The 24763-nt window shown below is 39.7% G+C and overlaps 1 protein-coding gene across 1 annotated transcript in view; it reads left to right on the forward strand.

Moving 5' to 3' along the window:
• Nucleotides 1-24037, forward strand: part of dcp1a (decapping mRNA 1A) — a 44688-nt gene extending 20651 nt beyond the window's left edge. Inside the window, exons 6-10 of the mRNA XM_008105242.3 lie at nucleotides 8262-8372; nucleotides 9847-10599; nucleotides 11261-11326; nucleotides 14118-14336; nucleotides 19826-24037. Of these exons, the coding sequence (XP_008103449.1) occupies nucleotides 8262-8372; nucleotides 9847-10599; nucleotides 11261-11326; nucleotides 14118-14336; nucleotides 19826-19906 (1230 nt within the window). The 3' untranslated portion in view covers nucleotides 19907-24037. The remainder of the gene's footprint in view (nucleotides 1-8261; nucleotides 8373-9846; nucleotides 10600-11260; nucleotides 11327-14117; nucleotides 14337-19825) is intronic.
• The last annotated feature ends 726 nt before the right edge of the window (nucleotides 24038-24763 follow it).

Here is a 24763-nt window from a genome sequence, read left to right on the forward strand (position 1 = left end):
GATTGTGTGATTCTTTGGGTGTCAGGAGAGCAGTGGAGATACATCTAAGACACTGGAACTCAGAGCAGTGAAACTGACAGTTTCAAAATAGATATGGGGTTGCAGTCATCTATATTACATTTTTTCCTACACTCCCAATCTCAGTAGCTGTGGGTACATTCTTCAAGATCTATGGCAAACAATAGTGATTTTTTTGATGTTTTTCTTCTTAAAACATATGTGTAATGCAGCAGGTAGGAAAGAGACTTCAACATTTATTAGGCACTACAAAGTAGTGCCCTACAAGCAATGCTTCAGAACAACAGCAACCACTCCTATAAATGGGATTTCAGCATATCTCACTAGTTATAATTACTTCAATCCTAGGGAGAATGAGAGGTTGACATTTATCTTGAATTGTCAGTCTAGAAAGTCTAAAGTAGAAGCAATCTATCCTCACCCAGTGGTTGCCATTTTTTAAAAGTTGAATGAAGTGTTTCTCTTATTTTTCTTAGCAATAATTTCTATCTTTAGGGCTTATGGTGCTGGTGAGCAAAGTCATGTATCAAAACTGACAAGAAGGGGGAAAGGGGGAGGGGAGTCAGTAGATGACATGGATTTAAAACTGATTTTCTGACTTGATCAGCTGGCAGGCAATCTCTGCCATGGATTGCTTTTTTAGCCCTCCTAGTATGACTGTTTACAGTGAATTCCAATATCTCGTATTTTTCTCAACATATTTTTTTCTCTTTCCTAGCAAAACACAGTAGTAAAATGGTGCTGTTCTGGATTGTTGCTCTGAAAAACATAATATTCAGACTTCCATCACTGTTCCATCTTGAACACAATCTGTCTTTCAAAAGGTTAATATCAATCTTAGGTAGCCTTTCTGGAGAGTAGGATAAATGCCAGTCATATACTGCTTTATACATTCAATGCAATATGCTTTTTACTCAAAGTTTATATTTCTTCTTTATAAATCTGACTATGTTACAGATGGCCTAGGAAAGGTTGTAACATTGAAGTTCTCAGTAATGCCTTCTGAGTATAGCATAACTGTGCATTCTCAAGACATTGTATGTTTCCTTACCCAAACTCACTGAGCAAAACAGAAACAAGGAGTGAATCACCATCATCTGGGAATACTCTGTAGTCTTAAAATGCTTGAGGGGACATTGAATCATGATGTAAAAGGTTATGGGCTTTCAACTAGCCTAGAACAGCAATACTTAAATTTGTCTAACCTAAAATGACTTACTGCAATTTTAAAAAACGAATACCCCGCATGGCTTATAAAATGTTGGGATGTTGTTGGTTTATTGGTTGAAAATTGTCAGAAGAACTTTGCCAGCTCCATTTTTCTTGGAGGAGTGAGGGGGAAGCAACTGAGAACTGTGCTCTAAGCGTTGGCATTTTCTTTTGTGGCCATTACTTTGAGATACACATATTCTTTATGCTACACCTGTTTCCCAACTTGAAAGAAATTGTGTTTGGTCACAGCCTTTGTTGTTGCAGAGAGATGTACAATGGGGAGGTCTGCTCTCCTGCCAGCCCTTTTCATTTTGTCTCTGGAGTCACTTGCTTGTGCTATTAAATAATGAAGGGTTTCAAATTTTGTGCCCCATCCCATCAAAGTTTAAAGCACTTTATTAGTTGAACTAGCTTCATATTATTATTATTATTTTATTTTATTTTTATACCCCACCTCCATCTCCCCAAGGGGACTCGGGGTGGCTTACAAATATAAAGCAAACATACCGAAAAATATGCAAATAAAAATTAAAAGGCATAAAATAAAATCACTATCATTAGTAAAACGCAAGTCGCTGTGAGACCAACGCCACACCAGAGATCACCTCTGCTAGCTCGGGCAGGGAAACTGCAGTGTCACGGGGTGGACGGTACATTAGCAGAATCCCCAGACTGTCCCGGGCACCCACCCTAAGATGTACACACTCAAAACCTTTAGATTGCGGGATGGTGCACCTGACCAGGGAGATGGACTGCCGAAAGACCACCGCAACCCCACCTCCCTGTCCCCCCAGATCTGGCCTGCTGTTGCACCCCAAAACCTGGAGGACACAGCTGGGAGAGATTTGCCCCACCCAACTCATCCAACCAGCTCTCAGTAATGCAAGCCAGGTCTGCCGCTTCATCCAAGATAAGATCCTGGATGATAGCTGATTTACCATTGACGGACCTGGCATTAAACAGCAGGATCCTCAATCCAAGGGGACTGTTATGGGTGCTACCACACTTAACCTTCTCCAGGGTCGCAAGCACTCTGTTGCGTTTCTCCCTGGGATGACAGTGACCACTCCTCTTCCCCCACACAACCTCAATAATGCCCCCCCGACTCCGGACCACCACCCCCTTGGGCAACAGGCAAGATGGAGATTGAATTGGGGGGCCCTAGTCAGCTCTCTGCCACCAGAGAGTTACTAGAGTGGCATACAAGCATTTATCTTGGAATAAACCAAAATGTTTCCTGTTGTGTTTCTCTAATTGAAGAATTCAGACTTGTATCAGGATTTTCTATCAAATGGGAGAAGGTCAAATCTCTTGCTATAAGATATGAAATCTCACAAGCAAATTAATTATCCTGATACCATTACCAAGAATTTTAGTATCAAAAAGCACCTTGATGATGGTTCGACTGTGCCGGTTGTTCTGTGGTACTGTGGTATAGTTCCTTTTCCGTAAGCATGTAGGATAAAATTAATGTGATAAAAATGAATGTTCTCGCCTGGATGTTTGACATCATAAGATATCTGTCCTCCATGTTCCAAAATCCAGATTACCACCTGAGAGAGTCTTTCTGTGGGTGTGGTGCAAATAAAATGTCTCTATAGCAAGTTCAGAAGTACTAATTCAGTAGATTTCTGTCTGCTATCCTATTTACTACATTGCATCTCCAAAAAAAAGTATAATAGGAAAGGGGATGCTCCTGTTCAGCCGATGAAATGTAGCTTTCTGATCTGTCAGAACTTGAAGTGGTTTGGCACCCACTGACACATAGTGGACAGTACAGAGGTTGCAATACAGATAGATATCCTTTTATTTGAAATGCTGATGACAAAGACTGAAAATTGGGTCACTAATTCATATGATAACGCAGGTATGAACTCCTTTTTAAAGTTTACACTTTGGTAATAGCCCTGCTATTACAATCACTATTTCAATATTTGGTCCCACCATTTGGAACCTAGTATAAGTTCACAATTGTGGAGCTTATTTCCAAAATGTACCAAATTCATCTGAACTAATTTTACAGGAATTGAAAAAATGTCCTGAGAATATGCATTCTTTTGCTATAAAATGCAAATGTCCAAGCCTCGAACCAAAATTATTTGATACATTTTGATAATCTTGATCTGTACATCGTATTCTACTCATGGCCAACAATCTGCTGCCACCTATAACTCTTTTTATTTGATATCTTTTGGAAACAAACTCCACCATTGTTTCTGCAATAGAAACAGTGAAGCAGAGATGGTAAAGTTGTGATCCTATAGCTGTTGCTGGATTGTTGCCCATCGGACTTGACCATCATAGTGAAACGAGAAGAATGCTGGTAGACTCCAGTTTGCCCACTCCTTGTTAAGAGCTAAATCTTGTTAGTACCAATTATAATTTTAGAAGGAGGCTGAGTCGGCGGAAGACTCGGCCCCCCTCTGACCTGCGGCCTATCCCCAAGTGCACCTCTGACAGGCGACCAGCTTCCTCCCCTCCTACCCTGGTGTTGGTGAATGCTAGGTCCATATGGAATAAAACTGCTAATATCAGAGATTTTCTTACTGACCAGGGAGCTGACCTAGTGTGTATCACAGAAACTTGGATCCAAGAGGGGGACAAGATCCTACTCCAGGAAATAACATCTCCAGGTTATGTAATCACCCACCAGATGCGGACTGGGAGGCGGGGGGGTGGGGTGGCTATGCTCTCCCGAGAAAGCTTTTCTCTTAGGGCAGTTCCTGTTGTGGACATCTCTGGCACTGAATGTATTGGTCTGGTGTGGGATTCCCCTGAGAGCATGGCCTTTCTGCTGATGTACCGTGCGCCTAGTGCACCAGCAGACAGCCTATCCCAGCTGCTCGAGACTGTGTCGGAGTGGTCCTTGAGGTTCCCCAGACTTGTTGTCCTGGGAGACTTCAATGTCCACGCTGATACGGACTCTTGCTCAGCAGCGGCTATGGACCTAGTGTCTACCATGGAGACACTAGGACTCTTGCTCTGCAGTACTGGGCCCACGCATCAGGCAGGACACACGCTAGACTTGATCTTCAGCGCAGGAATTCAAGTGACCCAAGCCTCTATTTTAGAGGTTCCATGGTCGGATCACTGTGCCCTGAGAGTCAGGCTGGAGCATGCCTACCCACCTGGCAAGGGCGCCGAGCCGATTTGGGCTCGCCCAAGAAGACTTATGGAACCTAGTAGGTTCCAGAATGCTCTGAAGGATCTGGAGCCTGTCAGCCATCAATCGATGTGCAGGTGGACACGTGGAACATCAGGCTGTCCAATGCACTCGACGAGATCGCCCCTAGACGCCCTCTCCAACCCCGCCGAAATCGGTCTCCTTGGTTCACCGAGGAACTTCGATCGATGAAGCGGGAAAAGAGACGGCTAGAGGGCGTGTGGCGAGAACTTCATGACAGAGCTTCGAGATCAGCTTACAGGGCATTTATGGAGTCCTATGAGCATGCTACCATCGAAGCAAAGCGAGTATACTATGCTTCTTTGATAGCGTCTGCCAGCTCACGCCTGGCAAAATTGTTCAAAATAATTAGATCTTTAACGACGGTTCCTACCAACCCAAAAAGTGATGATCAGGCCCCTTCAGCCGAGGCTTTTCAAAGCTATTTTTTTGACAAGATCTCACTACTACGCCGGGACCTCCCCGCCACAATTGATACAATGAGAGAACTTGAGACTCCGTGGCCACTCGCTGGGCCCACCCTCGACCAGTTCATCCCACTGGACGCAGAGGCTGTCGATAGGCTCATAGCTGCAGTTAGACCGACCACTTGCTCCCTCGATCCGTGTCCCTCTTGGTTGGTTAAATCCTGCTTGGAGGGATTACGTGACTTGCTGCTGAAGATAATAAACAGCTCCCTTGAGCAAGGAGTCTTTCCAGAGGGATTAAAAGAGGCGGTGGTCTCTCCTCTGCTGAAAAAAACAGATTTAGATCGTTCGGTTCCCTCCAGCTACCGCCCAGTTTCAAATCTTTCATTTCTGGGCAAGGTGATTGAGAGGGCAGTAGCGGTGCAGCTGCAGCAGTTTCTAGATGACACAGCCGGACTGGATCCTTTCCAGTCTGGCTTCCGTGGGGGGCATGGGACAGAGACTGTATTGGTTTCCATCACAGATCATCTCCGATGCCAGCTTGACCAGGGCGGGTCGGTGCTGCTTGTGTTATTGGATCTTACAGCAGCATTTGACACAGTCGATCACAATCTTCTGACCCACCGCCTTGCCGTTGATGGGGTTAGGGGGACAGCTTTAAATTGGCTGGCCTCCTTTCTTCACAACCGTGGACAGCGAGTAGAGAGGGGAGGCCTGGTCTCTGAGAGGTCCCCTCTACATTGTGGGGTTCCTCAGGGGGCCATTCTCTCCCCTCTGTTGTTTAACATCTATATGCGACCACTTGCTCAGCTGGTCCGAGATTTCGGGCTCGAGTGTTATCAATATGCTGACGACACTCAGCTTGTGTTAAAGATGGAGGGCCGACCGGAGTCTGTACCCGGAGTCTGTAGGTTGAGGGTGAATCCAACAAAGACGGAGATCCTATGGCTGGGCCGACCGGGCAGTGGGGATATCCAGTTGCCAACCCTGGATGGCGAAGTGCTACGTCCCTCTCTACTGGTAAAGAGTCTGGGAGTCCTCTTGGACCCTTCATTGACGATGGAGGCCCAGGTCTCCGCCGTTACCAAAACTGCCTTTTTTCATCTTCGGCAGGCTAGACGGCTAGCCCCCTATCTGTCTAGGGACAACCTGGCTACGGTGATCCAGGCTACAGTCATCTCGAGACTGGATTACTGTAACGCCCTTTACATTGGCCTTCCTGTGTCGGTGATCTGGAAGCTCAAATTGGTGCAAAATGCAGCTGCCCGGCTCCTTACCGGAGTCCCGATAAGATGCCACATAACACCAATCTTACGGCAGCTGCACTGGTTACCAAGTGAGCACCGGATCACTTTCAAAGTGATGGTGCTTACCTTCAAGGCCTTACATGGTCTAGGGCCGATGTACCTGAGGGACCGCCTCACTCCCTACAAACCCCAGAGATCCCTCCGTTCTGAGGACCAAGACCTACTGGAAGTCCCCAGTTTTAAGACTTTTCATCTAACTGCAACTAGACGCAGAGCCTTTTCAGTAGTGGCGCCATCTCTCTGGAACACCTTGCCACCTGAAGTTCGTGCCTTGCGGGACTTGTTGGCCTTCCGCAGGGCATGTAAGACACATCTGTTTCGACAGGCTTTTGAGTTCTGTTGTTGATGTTTTAAAAGGTGCTTTTAGGATATTTTAAAGATGTTTTAAAGATGTTTTTTAAATTGATGATTTTAGCCGGTTCTTGTAAGCCGCTCCAAGCCCTAGGGGAGTGGCGGCATATAAGTTTGAAAAATAAATAAATAAATAAATAAAATGTCATTAAATGAACAAAATTATTGTACCTAATTATTGAGTTAATACTATGACTTATCTATTTCCAATTTAGCTACTCCTATAGGGTCTCACAGTTGGATTTAGGTGTTATTAGTCCAACATTGGAATGAAAAGACAACATTGGGGGTTGTAAAAACGTCTTTGAAAATGCATACTGGATTTATAGGAATTCAGCATTCTAAACTGAAAAATGACCTCGCATTGCTCCATCACATAAAGTTTTTAACAGCTCACATTCCTCCTTTCAAACAGTTATTTTTCCATTTTGTATACTTAAAACTAGAGACCACATCTGACTACCAACCAGGACAAAACAAAATTTGTCTAGTATGTTCCAGATGGATCTTAAAAGTAATCTTGCTATGCAGTTGAGAAGAGACTAAGAAAGAATCAGCGTGAGAAATGGGCAGGGCAGAAGCAAGAAAATACATTTGTAAAGACCTGGGTGATTTAATCTAGGATTCTAAATCAGTATAATCCTTCAAGTACTTTCCTCATGCAGTCCATATGTGAAAATGAATGCATTTGGTTGTGTTTTTCTTAAGGGGGTTTCTCCCTTTTGTCCTCAAAAAGAGAATAACAGCATTGCAACCTGACATTGCACACAAGGACAATATTTGAAGATCACAAAATTGTGAAGAAGTTTTAGTCCAGACTGTAAATAGTCTGAATAGAAGACAACATTAAGGCACTGTCTGTATGTGAATCCATATATGCATTGCATTTTATATATGTAAATGATTTAAAGGTCTATTTTAAATGTATTAAAAATCACCAGAAATGGAAGTGAAATCTTAGGTTCCTTTTGCTGGCAAACTTTACAGTTGTTAAAATATGCTTATTTCTCTGTCTATAATTGTTAGTTTTGGATTATTATTCTTCAAGATATCTTAATGTAAAGTAAAGAATGCATTTTCCTGTGAACTTGAGTTCCCTTGACATGAATGCATCATAAATTGCAGAGTCCAAAAACTGAAAGTGACAGATCACCTGAACCATGAAGCTGAATCATCATTTTATTGTAGTGCTTTTAGTACACTTGCGTGATACTTGGAAATCATGATGGGCGCAAGGGTCTAGGCCCAATTTTAAGCTCTAACCAGAGTAGACCCATTCAGTCAATGGAAGTTTGAGACGTCAATGCTAACATGAATTCCATTGATTCAATGGGTTTATTCAAGTTGGATGTACAGTAGTATTGAGGTCAAACTGATTTTGTAATTGTTTTGCACAAACCATAGTGTGTATGCAAGTGAAAAATGTTAATCGCCCCTTAAGAAGAAATGTTGTCTACTTAATAGTGGATTGGGGGGAAAAAACCCTTTTCATTCATTTGCATAACAAACCAGGAGTACATCCCTTGTTTATCTGAAAGAACAAACAAAATGTAAAACTGTAGTTTTACATAGCAGTCCTGACCTTTTCTTCATCAAGATATAACTTAAAACATAGGCAGGGCTGTTCAATAACTATATTTCTGATACCACAGTATTACATAGTTTTCACTTTATGAAAAGCTGCTTTGTGGAAGGGAAGAAGAGAAGAATGAGACAATAAAGTATTCTAAAAGTTATTTGCTTGTACAGGAACCAGAGGCATTGATGTGTTTTATTTTTTAGAACCAGAAAGGTGAATTAATCAGTGTGACACAACAAAGTGTAAATCCCACAAAGGCCGAAAACGCAGAGACTTCAGAGCATGGGTTATCAATGCTACTAATGCAAGATCATGTAAGTTCAGTGATATCTAATTACATTTAACCCAATTCTTCTATTTCTCTATCTGTTCTTCCTTTGTAGTTTTTAATTCTAACTTAAAAAAAATACTATTTGTTGAAGGGTGACTGGTCTGATGTGTTAGATTGGAACGTGTTGATGAAATGTGTTAAACTGGGAATTTTCCATAATGTTTTTAAGATAGAAAATATAACAGAAGAACCATGTGTACACTTTTCCTAGCTTTCTGTGTTGTAAATACAGAAAATTACTGTGGGCCTAAGAGCTAATTCACCTTGATTTTACTGTAAGTTATTCATGGTATAAGAGTAGGATGACGGCAGACACCTATTGACAATTGCTTGCCAAAAAACTGCATGTCTAATTTAATAAAATTATAGCTGATTTTAGGTTGTCCCTTTTCCCTGATGTTATATGATCTTGCTGACAAATACAATGGATAGCATATTGGTTTAACCAAGATAAAATTTTGGCCAAGAAGGGGGGAGGGAATACAATAAATAAATAATACATTGTATACTGGCTTGCAAGAAATAATATGGTGATCACATCTGTGGGATAATTTGTGCCTGCAAGTGGTACCACCTGGTGGAAGGAAGAGAGTGGTACACAGCTTTATTTCAAGGATTCTCCTAAAAATGGGACTGCTCCTGATTCTCAGATGTTTCGGTTCTTAAATTGACATATTTAATCATAAGTGGTCTCAACAGTTTTTTAGGCTGCTGTGTAGACTAGTGAGGATATATATGGTCATGGTACTCATTTATGAAGTCTTTATTTGAACTGGAGTTTTAAGTGAAACCTAATTGGGATTGGTGGTGCCTCAAAAATTTTATCCACTTGTAATATTTGCACTTATTGAATTTTGTTCAGCAATAGGAAGCTAACAGACTAAAATGTCCTCCTTAATGTTTTCTAACTATTGCAACTGTGACATTTGGAGTAAGAACTGATTTCTGTTTCAAGCAATTCCAAGCAACAGGGCAGAAGATGTTGGATTTGGCTGTGATGTTTTCCCTCTCCGCCTAAGGTTTAAATAATTGAACAACTCCATTTGGACTACCTTGCCTTGGGATGATGTGTGTGCTAATTATGTAAAGCATATCATTAAGAATAATTAAGATCTTGGGACAAGTGGATTTATGGCTCATCATTTTCTTAATTCCTTAAATATATTTGCATATTTAAGTATAAAAAGCAAAAAAAAAGCAGCTGGAATTCAGGAATTGTATGTGAAGTCAGTCCCATCAGTGTATACTTCACACTGGTCAGTACTTCATGTGACTATAATTATAACATTGGAAAAGCAATACCCTCTCATAGATAATATACTCTTCAGATAATTCCCAAACTTTAGAAACACTGTAACTATTAGTGCTCTCAACACTCGTGTGTATAAAAAGAAGTACAAGAGCCATATCAATGTATAATAGACCAAGCGTGAGTTTCTGATCTTTTTCTTTCCCAGCCATGTCAATCCATACCTAAACATCTAACAGTGGAAGAATTATTTGGAACTTCATTACCAAAGGAACACTCTGCAGTTCCCTGTTGCAATCCAGAGAGAACAGAGAAGGCTGACACCTCGTGTAGAGAGCACAGTTTACTTCTACCTTTTTCCTTTGAGCAATCAACAGTAATCCATCAGCCTATGGGAAAGCTGGACTGCCCAAGCTTCAGAAATAATGCTTCTACCTTACTGCCACTGGAGTGCATGCCACCCTTACTAATTGCCTCGCCTTCTGTTTCCCAGCCTGAAGTAAATAAAGCTTCAAGCTATACTGCACAACTAAGCCCTATCGTTAATTCAGCTGTGGCAACAGAAACTCCCTGTACACAAATGCTTCAGGGCATGGGTACAAACAATAACATAATGCAAGTGATGCAGCAAGCAGTCAAGCAGGTATCTCCACTTGTGAATCAATCACTGTCTGATATGAACCACAGCCCACAAAATAGAACTCCTGGTCAAAACCAGTTCTTAACATCTTTGTCTGCAACAAATACAGGAGACACATCAAACACACCACTTCCAAACATGGATCTTCTTCAGAAACTCAGGTTGACCTCTCAGCATGATCAAATGCAGCAATCACTTAATAAAACCCCAGTTGCACCAAACTCTTCATCTGCCATTAGTCAGTTGGCAACACCAGATTGTTTCAAGGAATCCCACAACAAGCAGCAGCCTCTGACTGGTAAAATTATTCCATCTGTGCAGGTAATTTGTTGGTTAATAGGTCTGAGCTTTTTTTTATATGATGCTAATGATTTAACCTGTTGAAAAGCATTTCTGGAAATCCTGTAGCTGATAGTCATGGCCCTCATGCCATCTCATTGTGATCTTTCTTGAATTGAAGAGAGTCAGCACAATTTCTCTCTTAACTTTGTGACTGATTTGAGATTATAATACTCTTTTGATTGCTCCAGTTACATAATTTTAATGGGATTAGACATTTGAAGCTCTTATTTGAAAATTGTGAATGTGTCAGAAGAATATCAGATTGTCTAATTTGCTATAATAAAAATTGTTTCTGTAACAAATAAGAGTAGTTGATTGAATAAATATATCTGATACAGGACATTCACAGGTTTGCAGTCAAGTAGCCAGGCACTTAGACAGTAAGCCTTCAGTACTATAAAACCAGTGATAGAGATGAGAATAATAAGGAACCAAATCTTTGAAAGGAGGAACTACAGTAAAGGCAAGAGGAAACAGTTTTCACTAGCTACCTAGGTTTTTAGGAAACCAGATGTGTCATTTAATAAATGACTTGTAGCATCAACCTTCCGTAAATCTAGTATGAAAATGTGAACAAAGCTGTATATGAGAGAGATAAGCTCTTGTTTGTGGATTATTTTGTTTCTCTTTTAATATATAGGTCATTCAGCAAAACAAGGAGCTTGAAACATTTCCACATCACAAAGCTTTGTCAAAAGGAAACCAGGTATGCATATAAATCCTCACATAACTAGATTGCCATTCAGTTGGATGATTCTATTTGTGTGTGTGTGTGTGTGTTTGTCAGGATCAACTTAATGAAAGTCTTCTGTAGAAGGTGGGATTTTTAGCCAATTTGGCTGAATGTATTTTAGATGTAATCAAATTATATTCATGTTTAATACTGTATGCATTTTAGGTTACTACTTTATATTATTTATTTATATATATTTAAAAGCCACTTACATCTAAATATTTCAAAGTAATGAGCAGCAACCATAAAAATAATATGCAAAATGAGTCTCTGAAGACTGAGATAACAAAGTTGCTAGCATTGTCTGAGGTACATCTGAGCATTTAGGATTGGTCTATAAACACTTATGCTACCAACTTGGTTCTCTCAGTTAATCTGTAAAGTACTGCAAGACCCTTTTGTGTACTGATGCTCCAGACTAACATAGCTATGCCTTTAAGTCCTACTCCCATTAAATAAATTTACGGTATCCTTAAGAATAAAATAAAAAACCTAACAAAATACTCCCCCCCCCCCCCCCGGCGCAAAAAATGTACATAAAAATGAGAACTCTTGAAACATGTTCAGAAGCAAGGGGATTCCAGATAGTTGTGGCCATCTTGTTGAATGTAATGCTCTTTATTTATTTATTTATTTGAGATTTCCAACTCTTGACAGAATGGGAATATTCACTTTTAACATCTCTTTGCCCTTAACTGTATTCAACAAGAATGAGGTTGGCGATTATCTTTGATAACTTTTAAAACTTTCCTACTATTTCTAGAGCACATTTTAGTCATTTTTCATTTTTAAATTATATGTAATTGAGAATGTTTTTATAAGGAAACCAAGAAACCGCCAACAGCTATAACGATATACATATTATTATTAATGAGACATCTTTCTGAACTACATCAAAATAAAACTTGATTAATATGAATTCATTAGTTATTTCCTTTATTTATTCATTTGCCTATTTACTAGTTTATTTATTGGGTTTGTGCCCTGCCTTTCTTCTGGGATGGGCTCCAAGGCATACTCAAAAAAACTGTTGTAATCCTATTGATCGTAATGGTATTTCAGCCATAAATCACTTAAACCGTACTATCTTTTATTCTGGTTGGCAGTCAGTGCAGCATGTTTTTTCCCCATTCTGGTAATAGCAAAATCAATCATGTATTTTTAAAATTAGAAATGAAAGGTTTTCATGAGATATGCTGTGTCCTCATATATTCCATTATTATAATTTACTAGCTGTGCCCGGCCACGCGTTGCTGTGGCATATGTAGAGGCTGGATGGCCACCTCTCAAGACTGCTTGGATTGTGTCCTGCATGGTAGAAGGGTTGGACTGGATGGCCCTTTGGGGTCTCTCCAAACTATTGGATTCTATTGTTGTGTTATTATTATTGTTTTTATCATCATCATCATATGCAGAGGCTGGATGGCCATCTGTCAGGAGTGTTTGGATTGGTAGAAGGAAGTTGAACTGAATGATCCTTAGGGGTCTCTCCAAACCTTAGGATTCTATTACATTATTATTATTATTAAGAGGCTGGATGGCCATCTGTTAGGAGTGCTTGGATTGTGTCCTCCATGACAGAAAGGGGTTGGACTGGATGTCCTTTAAGGGTCTCTTCTAACTCTATGATTCTATTCGTCCCCGCCACACACCTTCCTTCCCTTCCTTAGGATGCCAAGCTCTGCTTTCCGCAACCAAGCGGGCGGCGGTTAGGGCGGCGGCGGCGGAGCCTTTTTAAATCTCCCCATGTGCGCCACCTTTCCTCGCCTGCCATGTGCCTGGCCACCCCCTTCCTTCCCCCCCCCCCCCCCCACAGGGTTGCAAGAGTCGAAGTCGGCAAACCCACCTTGCTCTCAACTGCCCATCCCAACTCAAGCCTCAGGGGGTAGCCCACGGTCTCCTACACACTTCCCCGAGAGGAAACCGCCACTTTCGCTGTTCTCTCTCTCTCCTGGGGCCGCACCTCCTTCCCTCCCAGTTCGGTGCACGCGGGGAAGTGGCAGGAAGGCGTGCGAGGAGGATGGAGGAGGATGGTGGCAATGATGCCAGCACCCGCGGTAGCAGGCGAGCGAGCGTACGAGTGTGGAGAAGGTGGTTGGGCACATGAGGCTCGCGCGCTGTGTCCTGCTCCATGCAGGCGCAGATAGTTTTTTCGTGTTTTTTGGCTTTTTTGGGCCAAGGATGTGAGTTAGAGTTTTAGTTGTGTTGTCGGAACCTAGCGGGGAGGACCGTGGGTTGTGTTGCCAAGTTTCGTGGTTCTGGATTGTTTCGTTGTTTACCTATAGGTAAAAATGCCAGAAACTTTTTATATATATAGATGTATATATAGATATACATATATATATCTATATAGATATATGTGTGTGTGTGTGTGTGTGTGTGTGTGTGTGTGTGTGTGTATGCATCTGCCCTAATGTAATTTGGTTCTTGCTTATTTCACATAAACTCAGGTTTCTTATGTTCATGCAACACACCTACACACTGCAGCCGACACACAAATATGTAATGACACATTAATGTATTGCAACACAGTTTGGAAAGCTCTGCAGTAGAAGAAGCCAGCAGTGAACCATTTCTTAACCCATTCTCCAGTGTCTTGGACAAAGCTGACACAAGAAGGAAGTACATTATTGCTTTATTGCATGTAGATTGGGGTTCTCATGTTACAAAAATAGGATTTGTGCCATAGTGATGACTACATGCTGCTGAGGAACAGGTATACAGGCAAAGACTTTAATACCTACATTGCCCTCTTCCTTTGCAGGTTGCTTCTCCACAGTTTGCTGCAGCTACAACCACAATGGTGCCCTCAGTCCTCTTATCACCAAGTATGTTCCAGCAGTCAGCTTTGAAATCATCTGAAACTGAAAGCAAAGTTTGTTCCTCTTCACCGCCTACCCTTGGAGCAGTAGATGTTCAGGCATTCCCTCCAACAGCTCTTAGTAGATCTCAGCTTCAAGAAACTTTAATACATCTAATAAAGGTATCATCTGTAACTTAGAAAAGGAGCTCGCCATTTATATTATCTCTTTGTTTTAGCCACTCTAAAGAATTTGGTGTCCATGGGAAACAACCACCTCAGCACTCACTCATAAATGCTGCTCATTTATGAACAAACTAAAAGGCATTGATACCAAAACAAATCCTTGAGGACCAGCTGTTTGTCTCCCTCCATTTTGAGAACTTACCATTATCTGTATGGTGCAGAAGAGCAAACCAGAAATGTGTAAATTATTCCCTCAGACCAGTTTTAAAGATATGATATCTAAATTCTTTACTGTTGAAATAATTTATTGCTTTTCAGCTTTCAGTTTAATTACCGTATTACTTGAATCTAGTGCGCCATAAACTCTAATGTGCACCTCAATTTTCGAGACCCTAAAACCAAAGAAAAAAAGGATTTACTATCAAATCTAATGCACAGTGGAAAGAGAATGAAAAGAAAATTCAAGAAGGATGGGGGGATAAAGGAGCCTTGAAAGAAAAGGCAGAGAGAGGGGAAGAGAATAGAAAGAATGTGCAAGAAGGAGGGAGAAATGAGTCTTGAAAGAAAAGTGAGAGAGATGGAAAGAGAATAGAAAAAAGGTGTAAGAAAGAAAAGGCAGAGAGAAGGAAAGGTGGAAGGAAGAGAAAAAAAGAAAGGAGGTCTGCAGTGGTAGAGCCAAGGCTGACTCCTCTGAGGGAGAGGCCCTGGTTAACCAGGGTGAAGGAGACTGCCTTCGCTGCCTTTGCCACCGCCTCCTCTGCTTTGGTGCCTTTGCCATCCACTTGCTATGCTCTGGCCAGCTCCACTCTTGCTGAAGGCACCACTCACTCTGCGAGCCCTAGTTGCTCCAAAGGTCCCACTCACACCAAAGGCCCTGCTCACGCTAAAAGTCCTAGTTGTGCCAAAGGCCCCGCTTGTGCCACAGGTGCCTGTGGCATGTGAGCAAAACAGTGAATGGCCCCAGGAGCCTAGGAGGAAGAGGCAAAGGCGGTGGAGCAGCTTCCTCGACTCCTGGAACCTGTGGTGAGTGTCCACCATTGCGTTCTTCTCCTTGCCTGGGTTGCTTCCTCGTCAAGGCTGGCTTCCTTGTCAGCCACAGTCCCTGAATCAGAGGAGGAGGCGGAGGCAGCAAAGGCATTCTCCTTCACCCTGGCTTGCCGGGATCTCTCCCTCAGCGGAGCCAGTTTTTCAAGCAGGGAGGTATGTTACAGAATTCGAATGTGTGCCCCAAATTTGTCAGGGCCATTTAGCTAAAAATGTGGGCATTAGAATCATGTAAACACAGTATGTAGCCTTGGATTCACCAGTATAGTGTATGCATTTGGGTAGAAAAAAGAAGTAATCAAGAAGTTCTGTCTGATCGGAGATTAGATGCCCAGGCACTGAATGAATGTGAGATTGGGCTGCTGTTGTGCATATCCAAAAATAATATGTATAATCATTGAGTTGAAAGACACCACAAGGGCCATGTGGTCCTACCCTCTGCTATGCAGGAACATACAAAACACTCCTGAGAGATGGTCATTCAGCCACTCTGAGGTAGCATGTTTCAGTATATTTGTATAATTCAGTTCTCAAGCTATGGGCAACCAGGTCACAAAATCATGATTTTCAGGTGAATAAAGATGTGCATTTCCATGTGGTATGACCATATGAGTGTTCCTAGATCAGTACATGTTTGAGCATATTCTGCTAGATCTCTCACAACTTCTTGGACTTTTAGAACCAACACATTGTTGGAAGAATTTTGTAGAACAGCATGGTAAAAGGAGCCTTCCATTTTCATAAGGACTTACACCATTCACAAATGTCAGGCATCTCAACCATTTGGCTGAAAAGTTTTGTAAGCAATAGTGCAGCATGATGCAGCCACTCCCACTTGAAAGTAGGGGCCTGAGTAGGGCCATAGCCAGAAAAAAATGTATGTGTGTGTGTGTGTGGGGGGGGGGGGGGGGTGAACCTTTTTTTTTTTTTAGCGAATCATGAAGAGTAGTTCCATAATGCAAAAGAATTTAGAAATCAGGCTCCATCGATAAACTTCCATGGACATTCAAGACGGATAAACTTCAGTGGACGCTCATGGGGATTTGTTAACCAGTTAACCAGTTTTTTTAATCTGAAATTTTTTGGGGATGGGGGGGTTGAATTCTTCCCCCCCCCCCCCCTTGGCTACAGCCCTGGGCATGAGTAAATCACACATGATTTGTCGATGGTTACCTCTACATTCTAGAGAATGAGTCAGCAATATTCTTCTTGAAAGTGTATAAGAGCAGTCCAGCCCCATCCTTTTTTGTGACCGAGTAGGTCATCTGAGGTCAAATAGATGAGATGGAAAACCTAAGTAAACTTCCTTACTATTCTGCTCTAACAACAGCTAGACTGACAAAAACACAGTTATATAATTAAACTGAAAATTAAGAAAGTCAATGGTTTCAACAATAAAGAACTCAGAATGCACGTCTCTGAAACGGATGCAAGGGGAATAACCCATGTGATTTGTGATTTGATGATCTGTATAACATAAAGCAAGTATTCATGGTGAGTATCAACACCTTAAGAGCCCCTGTGGCGAAGTTTGTTAAAGGTCACAGGTTCAAATCCTAGGAGCGGAGTGAGCGCCCACTGTTAGCTCCAGCTTCTGCCAACCTAGCAGTTCGAAAACATGCCAATGTAAGTAGATGAATAGGTACCGCTCCAGCGGGAAGGTAACGGCGCCCCATGCAATCATGTTGGCCACATGACCTTGGAGGTGTCTACGGACAACGCCGGCTCTTCGGCTTAGAAATGGAGATGACCACCAACCCCAGTCAGACATGACTGGACTTAATGTCAGGGGAAACCTTTACCTTTTATCAACACCTTATTAATTCCTGTTTTCTGTTCTCTCTGATTTGATTACTAAAGCTTTTATTAAGGTTGCTGATGAGACCATGATGATGAATTTTGTTTTAATGCCTTTTGAAATCCCAGGTAATCAGTGGCAAAAAAAATCCCTCTTGGTGGCCGATACTCCTGAGCTTATGTGAGCATATGTCCTTTTAAAAATCTATTACGGGAGGGTCTGCTCTGTTCTCTTGGACATAGAAATGCAACTTCACACTGGGTGCCTCCTGCATTTTCCCTCGTTGAGGCATTGTGCTCCAGAACTTGGAGGCTACCTTCCAGGGATGGGGAATGGAACTGCCTTGGCTCTGACTGAAAAATATGTGATCCTGTTAATTTCTTGCCAGATCATCTATGTCTTTATGCTTATTAACATTCTGAAAGAATTTGGAAATGTTTGTTAGAGAAGATTGACTGATGCAAAACTGCTGCTGGTTTTTCCTTAAAGCTTGCTCTTCTAATGCTTGAAACTGCTCTCCATCAGTTTATCCAGGACAAACATAAAATTAACAATAACATGGAAGAATCTGTAAGATGTCCCTTGAATTCCTTCTTTAAGAGTTATTAGATTCCTCCTCAGTCATCTTTTACAGTGGCTGAACTGTAAATTAAATTGCATACTTTTCTTTAGATGATGACTAGGGGACATTCATATCAGGCTTTGTCCTGGGATGAATTTATACTTGGATTCATCTAATGCAGCCCTTTCAGGGAACAAAGAAATCAGAAAGGTCTTTTTCTCCATTTTTAGAAACATAAACTCTCCCTGTAAAGTCAGAATAGAATTGGTGTCATGTAGTGGTTTGGGTGTTGAATAAGGATGCTGGCAGACCATAGTTCAAATCCCTGCTAGGCCATGGAAATCTACTCAGTGATACAGGAAGGCGGTGGTAGACCCCTTCTGAAGAAGTCATGTCCAGAAAGCCTCTTTATAGGTCCACTTTGGAGTTTCCATAAGTTAGAAAGGCACACAATAACCAGAAAACTCAGAATTGTACTTCACATGGAACCTACCTCATTACTTGATCTGTTCGTATAAAATCTCCCTGTTTTAAACAGTAATGAGAACCAACAATTATACTTACTTCAACGGGCAAGTAAGGAGAGAGTGACTCTTTAAATTATTACAACAATTATTTTAGGGCTTCAGAACTGCAATAAATTAGTTTTTCAAAATGTCCTTCTAGTCTCCGATCCATCCATAAAACTCAAATGTAAAACTCCGGCTCTGTTTGTGCAGACAATTAAGGTCAATTCCACCTTTGGTCTTCTATTTGTAGAATCTTGCCTATTGAAGGCAAAGTAAGCTTGCTGTAGCTGGCATACATTTTCTTCCCCAATAAAGATGTAAACCCAATACAATATTTTTGTAATTTTCCTTAAACCAGAATGGTTTCCCTTTAGAAATATTTGAGCCTGTTCTGCAGTATTATGATTGCCATTCATGTTTGGAAATCCAAGGAAACTTTGCTAATTTGAAACATTTTAAGGATGCTTCTCAATTATACTTTCAGCTGCAAGTTTGCTTTATAAGTGTACCAGTAAATCGAGTAAATCACAAAGAAAAATCTTACACCAAGAACAGGCTTGTATTAAGAGGATTGTTTTGTCCTCTCTGCCATCACTAGTTCACAAACCTTTGTGCTACATCAGTACATTCTGGGACTTTCTACACTGATAGCAGCTAGTCTTGTTCTGCATACAGAGTAGAGATCTGAAAATAACAGGACATGGAAACATACTACTTTGATAATAGAATTGTTAGGGCTGAAATGGGCCCCTTACTGGGTCATAAAATCAGCTTTGTGGCCTGTGTTTTGTTTCTTTGTCAGATTTTTTTCTGCACAACCTGTTATTTCTTTTTCCCTGGCAGAACCATGCGAGAAACAAAGGAACTTGCTGACTGAAGTGAGAAGGAAAAATACTGTGAACAGAGCTGAGCTATCAGAAATTTTACTTTGTAATTAAAATCATGTCAAACTTTCAGGTTCCTGCTAATGACTCTTGAGAACACATTTTGTAATGCAAAGATTATTGTGCAAAATGGCAATTCTGTTTAGTGTAATCAACATCATGGTACCCATAAAAACCAAACCATTTTTTTCTGTTGTCATTAATAGATTGGCCTGGGATTGCCACCTTAGGATACACAGATATCTTTTTCCAAAAAGAAATCAAAAAAGTTATTAACAGAGATAATTATTATCATGGCTAAAATTGTTCAGCCAACACTGTAGAGACATGATAAAGTTCAGCCAGAACAAATAGGCTAATTGTCAGAACAAAACCCAGTGGACAGCCAAAACAGACTAAACAGAAAAATTGTCTTGTTGTGATGTACTATTTGTTTTCTCCTCAGCTGAAATGGCTATATCTCCTTAGGGGTTTCTCATTGCTTTTGTTTTGTGGCATAACATACTTGTTTTTTCATAATAGATTAATGTATATAGCCAGTGTTGCCCGTGTTTGCATTTTAAGTTATGGCTTTTCCCCTCTTCTGTTATTTTTCTTTCTTCCTCCATTTGTTTCCCTTCCTTTCTCTTCCCTTCTTTTTGTTATGAATTCTGTATTGAGCTCCTCTCATTCCTCATTTTCCCTTGCAGAACGATGAGAATTTTCTCAGTACTCTTCATGAAGTCTATTTACAAGTTTTGACCAAGAATGCAGACAGCATCAAGTTATAACTGCCGTGAATTCAGCTCCACTGGATTGCATATCTTCTTCAGAAAAATGGATGCCACATCTGTAAATCTGTACTCTTTTTGGAGACTGTTTTTAGTTCTGGAACTCTTGGTTTTAGCTTCCCAATAGATCTTGTTATTTAGAAGAATCAGATGAGTAATGTTCTCAGAAGTGATACAGGTTTCACTGTGACAAATCACCAGCAGGCTTTTATTTCTGTATAGGAAAAGTGGTCTTTATGTTTAACAGCACATTCATTTTAATGGCTTTGTGTAGTGTGAAAGTGTTCTAATTTACACATACACAAACACATTAGAATACTTAGTACAAATGATTTTTTTTTTTTTGCATTAGATTGATAAGAATTCTGAAACCAGCTGCTAATTTACAATATACAGGTAACTGTAGGGCTTTGGAAAATAATGGATATGCAATTCAAAAATTCTGCTTTTAGCCTTATAACTGGAGGGCCTTAGGGTATTACTGACTGATTTCCACAGAATGCAGAGCTAATATGCATATTCCATTTTTTTTTACTAAGGAAGTATGAAAACTAGGTGGAAAATGTACCTGGGATAATATCTTTAGTATGGTGTTTTGGTAGTGGTACAATTTTAAAACAAATAGTTTTAAAATATGAATGAATAGAACACCATTGTGGTTACTTTACCCAGTCATCCTCCCCTGTGTAAGTACAAATGGTAAAAGAGGGTTTTCCTCTATAAGGGATGGACTGGTTCCAAAGTGGTGTGTGTAATTCATTCATGAAGTGGTGTTACATAAACAGTGTGGTCTTAGCTTCTCCCAATATTTTCCCCATTTTTCCAGATATTATGAACTTTTTTCAAATATGAGTTAATATTTCATTGTTAAACTGCTATAAAGATCAAACTTCTTCACAAAGGAAGTCAGATTCTGATCTCCATTTGTTTTATATGCTGCTATGGGTCTCTCCATGACTAGTATTTATTTCCTTATGGCATGTGATAGTAGCTAGCAATACTCTAATGTAACATAGACTTCAATTTATTCAAGCAATAGTCATTGTTAAAGGCTACTCTTTTCTGTCTCTTGGTAGTAATATCTTTGTTTTATATTATGAAAAGCAATTCTGTAGTCCAGTTAACCTGCACTGCTTATTTTTCAAGGCATTGTTGAAATGGTGGAAGAGCATCATTTTGGTTTTGTGTATTATAAGAACTTTCCTGTGCAAGCCATTCAAATGCATAAGGATTCAAAAAGCCCCTATTTACTCAGAGTTTACAATGGGAGACATATTGGATTAGAATATATATCTTATTCTTATGACTTTAACTGTGGGAATGGTGGCAGCTTCATTATCCAGATCCTATTTACTCCATCAATCAATTTTTGTGCTATATTTTGCTTTAACCCCAACTAGAATAGACACATTTCAGTCAGTGACACTAAATAAGTGATGGCTAACAAATCAGATATTTATTTGAATAAGGCTTCTTTATATTTATATCCCATAACTCCACCATTAATCAGTGTTTTTATATAAATAGTGTGTTGATTTTTTTAATGAGTCAAAATACGTACTTTGATTTGAGTGATTTTAGGTAGATGTTTTTATGTTTAGCAAATTCTGCCTTTGGAGAGAACCTCTTCAGCCTTTGAACTCAGTGTTTCTAGTTATATAAACATAGTATTTTATATTGGAAGAGTGCAGAATTCAGGGAAATGTGTTAGTAGTGACATGAACATTCAACCAATGTATTGGCTTTAATGGTGAGATTTAAACGTGTCTTTTCAGGCTTTCTAGACCTTTTGTAGGAAACGTGAGAGCTGCCTATTTGTATGCTGGACATTTAGCAAATCACCCATATTTGCATATCAGCAAGAAATGCTTGCTCCTTTCAAATAGCCTGTTCCTTGGCTTTGTTTGGGATAGTGCCAGTTGACCCAAAGCCACTCATTACTTTTCAGTACATTGCAAGTGTTTATATTGCCATTTATGGATGACAAGCACTTAGCTGTTGGTAATTATTCTGAATTAGAAAAAGAGATCCTTCTCAAGTACGAAGAAGATTGATGGTGAAAGAGCAAGTTAGGCACAGTGATAATGATGAATTAAAGTTAATTCAGTCTTTCAACAGGCATTATATCCAAAGACGTATAGAAGTGAAACTGTGTAAAGATTTTGCTGATACTGAATGTACTGTTACAGTCCTTTGTTTTCAAAATTAATATGAAAGGGAATACTTCAATGACATTTCCAGTTAAGTTTTTCCTCAGTACACTTTATACTTCCATTTATCATTTTGCATTTTAATTCCCTAGAAACCTCAGTCAGTAGCTGGCAGATCAGAGTTCTCAAGTGTTAGAGGCATGTACAATAGCAAGAAGTAAGTCTCTGTTTCCAAAGAGAATGTCCTTAGCTAGAAGTTATAATGAAAGTTTATCTATTTTTGATGGTAGATTTGCATCAATTTTGAATTTTACGCACATCAATGTTACAGCATTTATGTATGTAGCATGCAGAAGGTGGGGAAACAGAGTTGTACTACACAATACAAAGCACTGTTAGCAACATTCAATGTACCACACTAGTGCTCTTATTGCTTGTCATAATATGACTAAGAGTAATGAAAAATCTTGTAAGCATTGCTTTGGAAAACAAACTTGGCGCGAAAATAACAAATGTTTACAACTTGTGGAAATCACTGGACAGTTTTAGTCTGGTTAACCTTAACTTTTTAAAGTCTAAGTTTGAATCTGTAACAACACATTTTAGTCTTGTTAACCTGCATGCAATAATACCAAATGCGTAATTAACCAACTTGGGCCATTTCATTTGAACTCTTTTTGTAAGGCATTCTGTATTTCCTCAGAGTGGATGGTATTTTTAGACTATATCCTCAAATGACTATTCACTATCTAAGCATGTAATTTTTTGTTATCTATATGCAGCTTTTTGTTAAAATACTTAATATTTGTCTACTCAAAAGTGGCTTTAAAACATGCAGCTTATTCAAAAACTGATTGCTGTATTATAGGTCAAGGTTCTAACAACTGTTCCATTAACTCTTTAATAGTCTTTCAGAGATGTGCCTAATGGCTATATATTTGTGGCAGACCTTACAGAAATTAGTCTGCAAAGACCTATGACATAATACGAAATGGAAGGGCAGTTTACATTGATTTTCTATTATGAGATGGAATTTAATCATACTACCAACATGCTAATTTCTACTATTATGTAGATTTTGAATTTTTTGGGTTAGTGCATTCATGGAACCCACCAATGCCATATAGGTAAGACATAGTTATTGAGAACCAGTTCAGGTAGAGTATTTAATGTGGAGTAATTGGACACAAAAAACCCAGCCACCTCTTGTTGGCTACTGAGTTGCTTCTTAAGCATATCTTAAAGAGGAATGTGTGCAATATATATTTCACCTCAGTTGTTGACATCGTTGTGAAAATGTTAAGATGCAATATCTTCACTTTTAAGTGGGAAAACAATTGCAATAATCTTCCCCTTGTAATTTGTTTTTGTACCAATTGAACATTGTGAACACATGGTGGTTCTTTGTTTTTAAAAATGCACACTATACTCAATGTTGGGTTTTCGGCTTTAATTTGCACACACGTACACATTAAAGTTTGAGGTGCTTCAGATCTTTGAGGTTTTAAGTAATAGCTTAATGGGGAAAGAATGGGCATGGTATTTTCCAAAGGTATAGCAACCACACCTGAAGAATTATTTAAGATCAAAAGAATTTTTGCTTTGTGGGAGGCTCATAAGAGAAGTTTTAGGGACCATTGGGGTAAATGAACTCTTTTGCAGCCTCTTTTTAATTGGTGCAAGTTATTTGCACAGTTGTAGATCAGATAGTAGGACATAAGAATATATTGTTCCTATTTGAATCTTCAAAGTGTTGATGCTGAACCTTTGCCAGAATGATTTATGCCCATTGGTTTTTGAGCTACTTTTTAACTGTCACCATAATGCATCATTAACATTTCAGTATATGGATATGTGATTTGTGCCATCTTGTTACGTTGGCAAATATTAAGTTATTGCATAAATGTTTAAGAGAGAACATTTTTCATTAAAATTTTGTATGTTTGCAAATATATTTTTATAATAAAACTTCAAAGACAAATGTTTCAGTCTGTTGTGAAATCTTCTTGGTGACATGTTATGTTATAAAAACTGCAACATATTGGGAAAGAGTTGAAAGTTAAAAGTTTCTTTTGATTTAAATCAAACAGTGGAGCAGTTTGGAAATGGAGAACAGGTTTTGGGTCTTCATTGTTCTCTTTTGTTCCATTTAATATAATATATATAATATAATATATAATGAATAAATATTTGGCCTACACTAGATAGATAGATGCATTGTCAGAATGAGTCAGGCAACGTGGGGGATGGAAAGCTAGAGAGGAAACCAATGGGTATCTTGGGAAACATTATTCCAACACTTTCAAGGTGGCAATGGAAATTGTGCAGCCTCCTAGATACTGTTGGTCTGCATCTTCCAGGATTGCTAATGGTGAGAAATGCTGGGAGTTGCTGTTCAACATACTTTATTCCATATCCTTCATTTCAGATGCAAGCCTTCTGTAAACTCCAAAGTCCTTGATCCATTTTAAAGAGGTCTGTACAATAATTGCATCCTGTGTGATTCTAATCAGTTTCCTCCTCAAAGAAGTAATTGCTGTTCTGCAAAGGGAATTGTAATTAAGTATTCCACACCATGGATAGACATTTCAGATAGTTTAAACTACAGTATTTTAAAATACAGTAAGATCCCAGTATCCACGATTCATCAATTTCTCACAAAATATGCCCTCTAGGAATTTTCTAGGTTCTCTAGCACAGGATTTCT

This window comes from Anolis carolinensis, chromosome 2 (assembly GCF_035594765.1).
Source record: "Anolis carolinensis isolate JA03-04 chromosome 2, rAnoCar3.1.pri, whole genome shotgun sequence".
In the NCBI taxonomy this organism is placed as follows: Eukaryota; Metazoa; Chordata; class Lepidosauria; order Squamata; family Dactyloidae; genus Anolis; species Anolis carolinensis.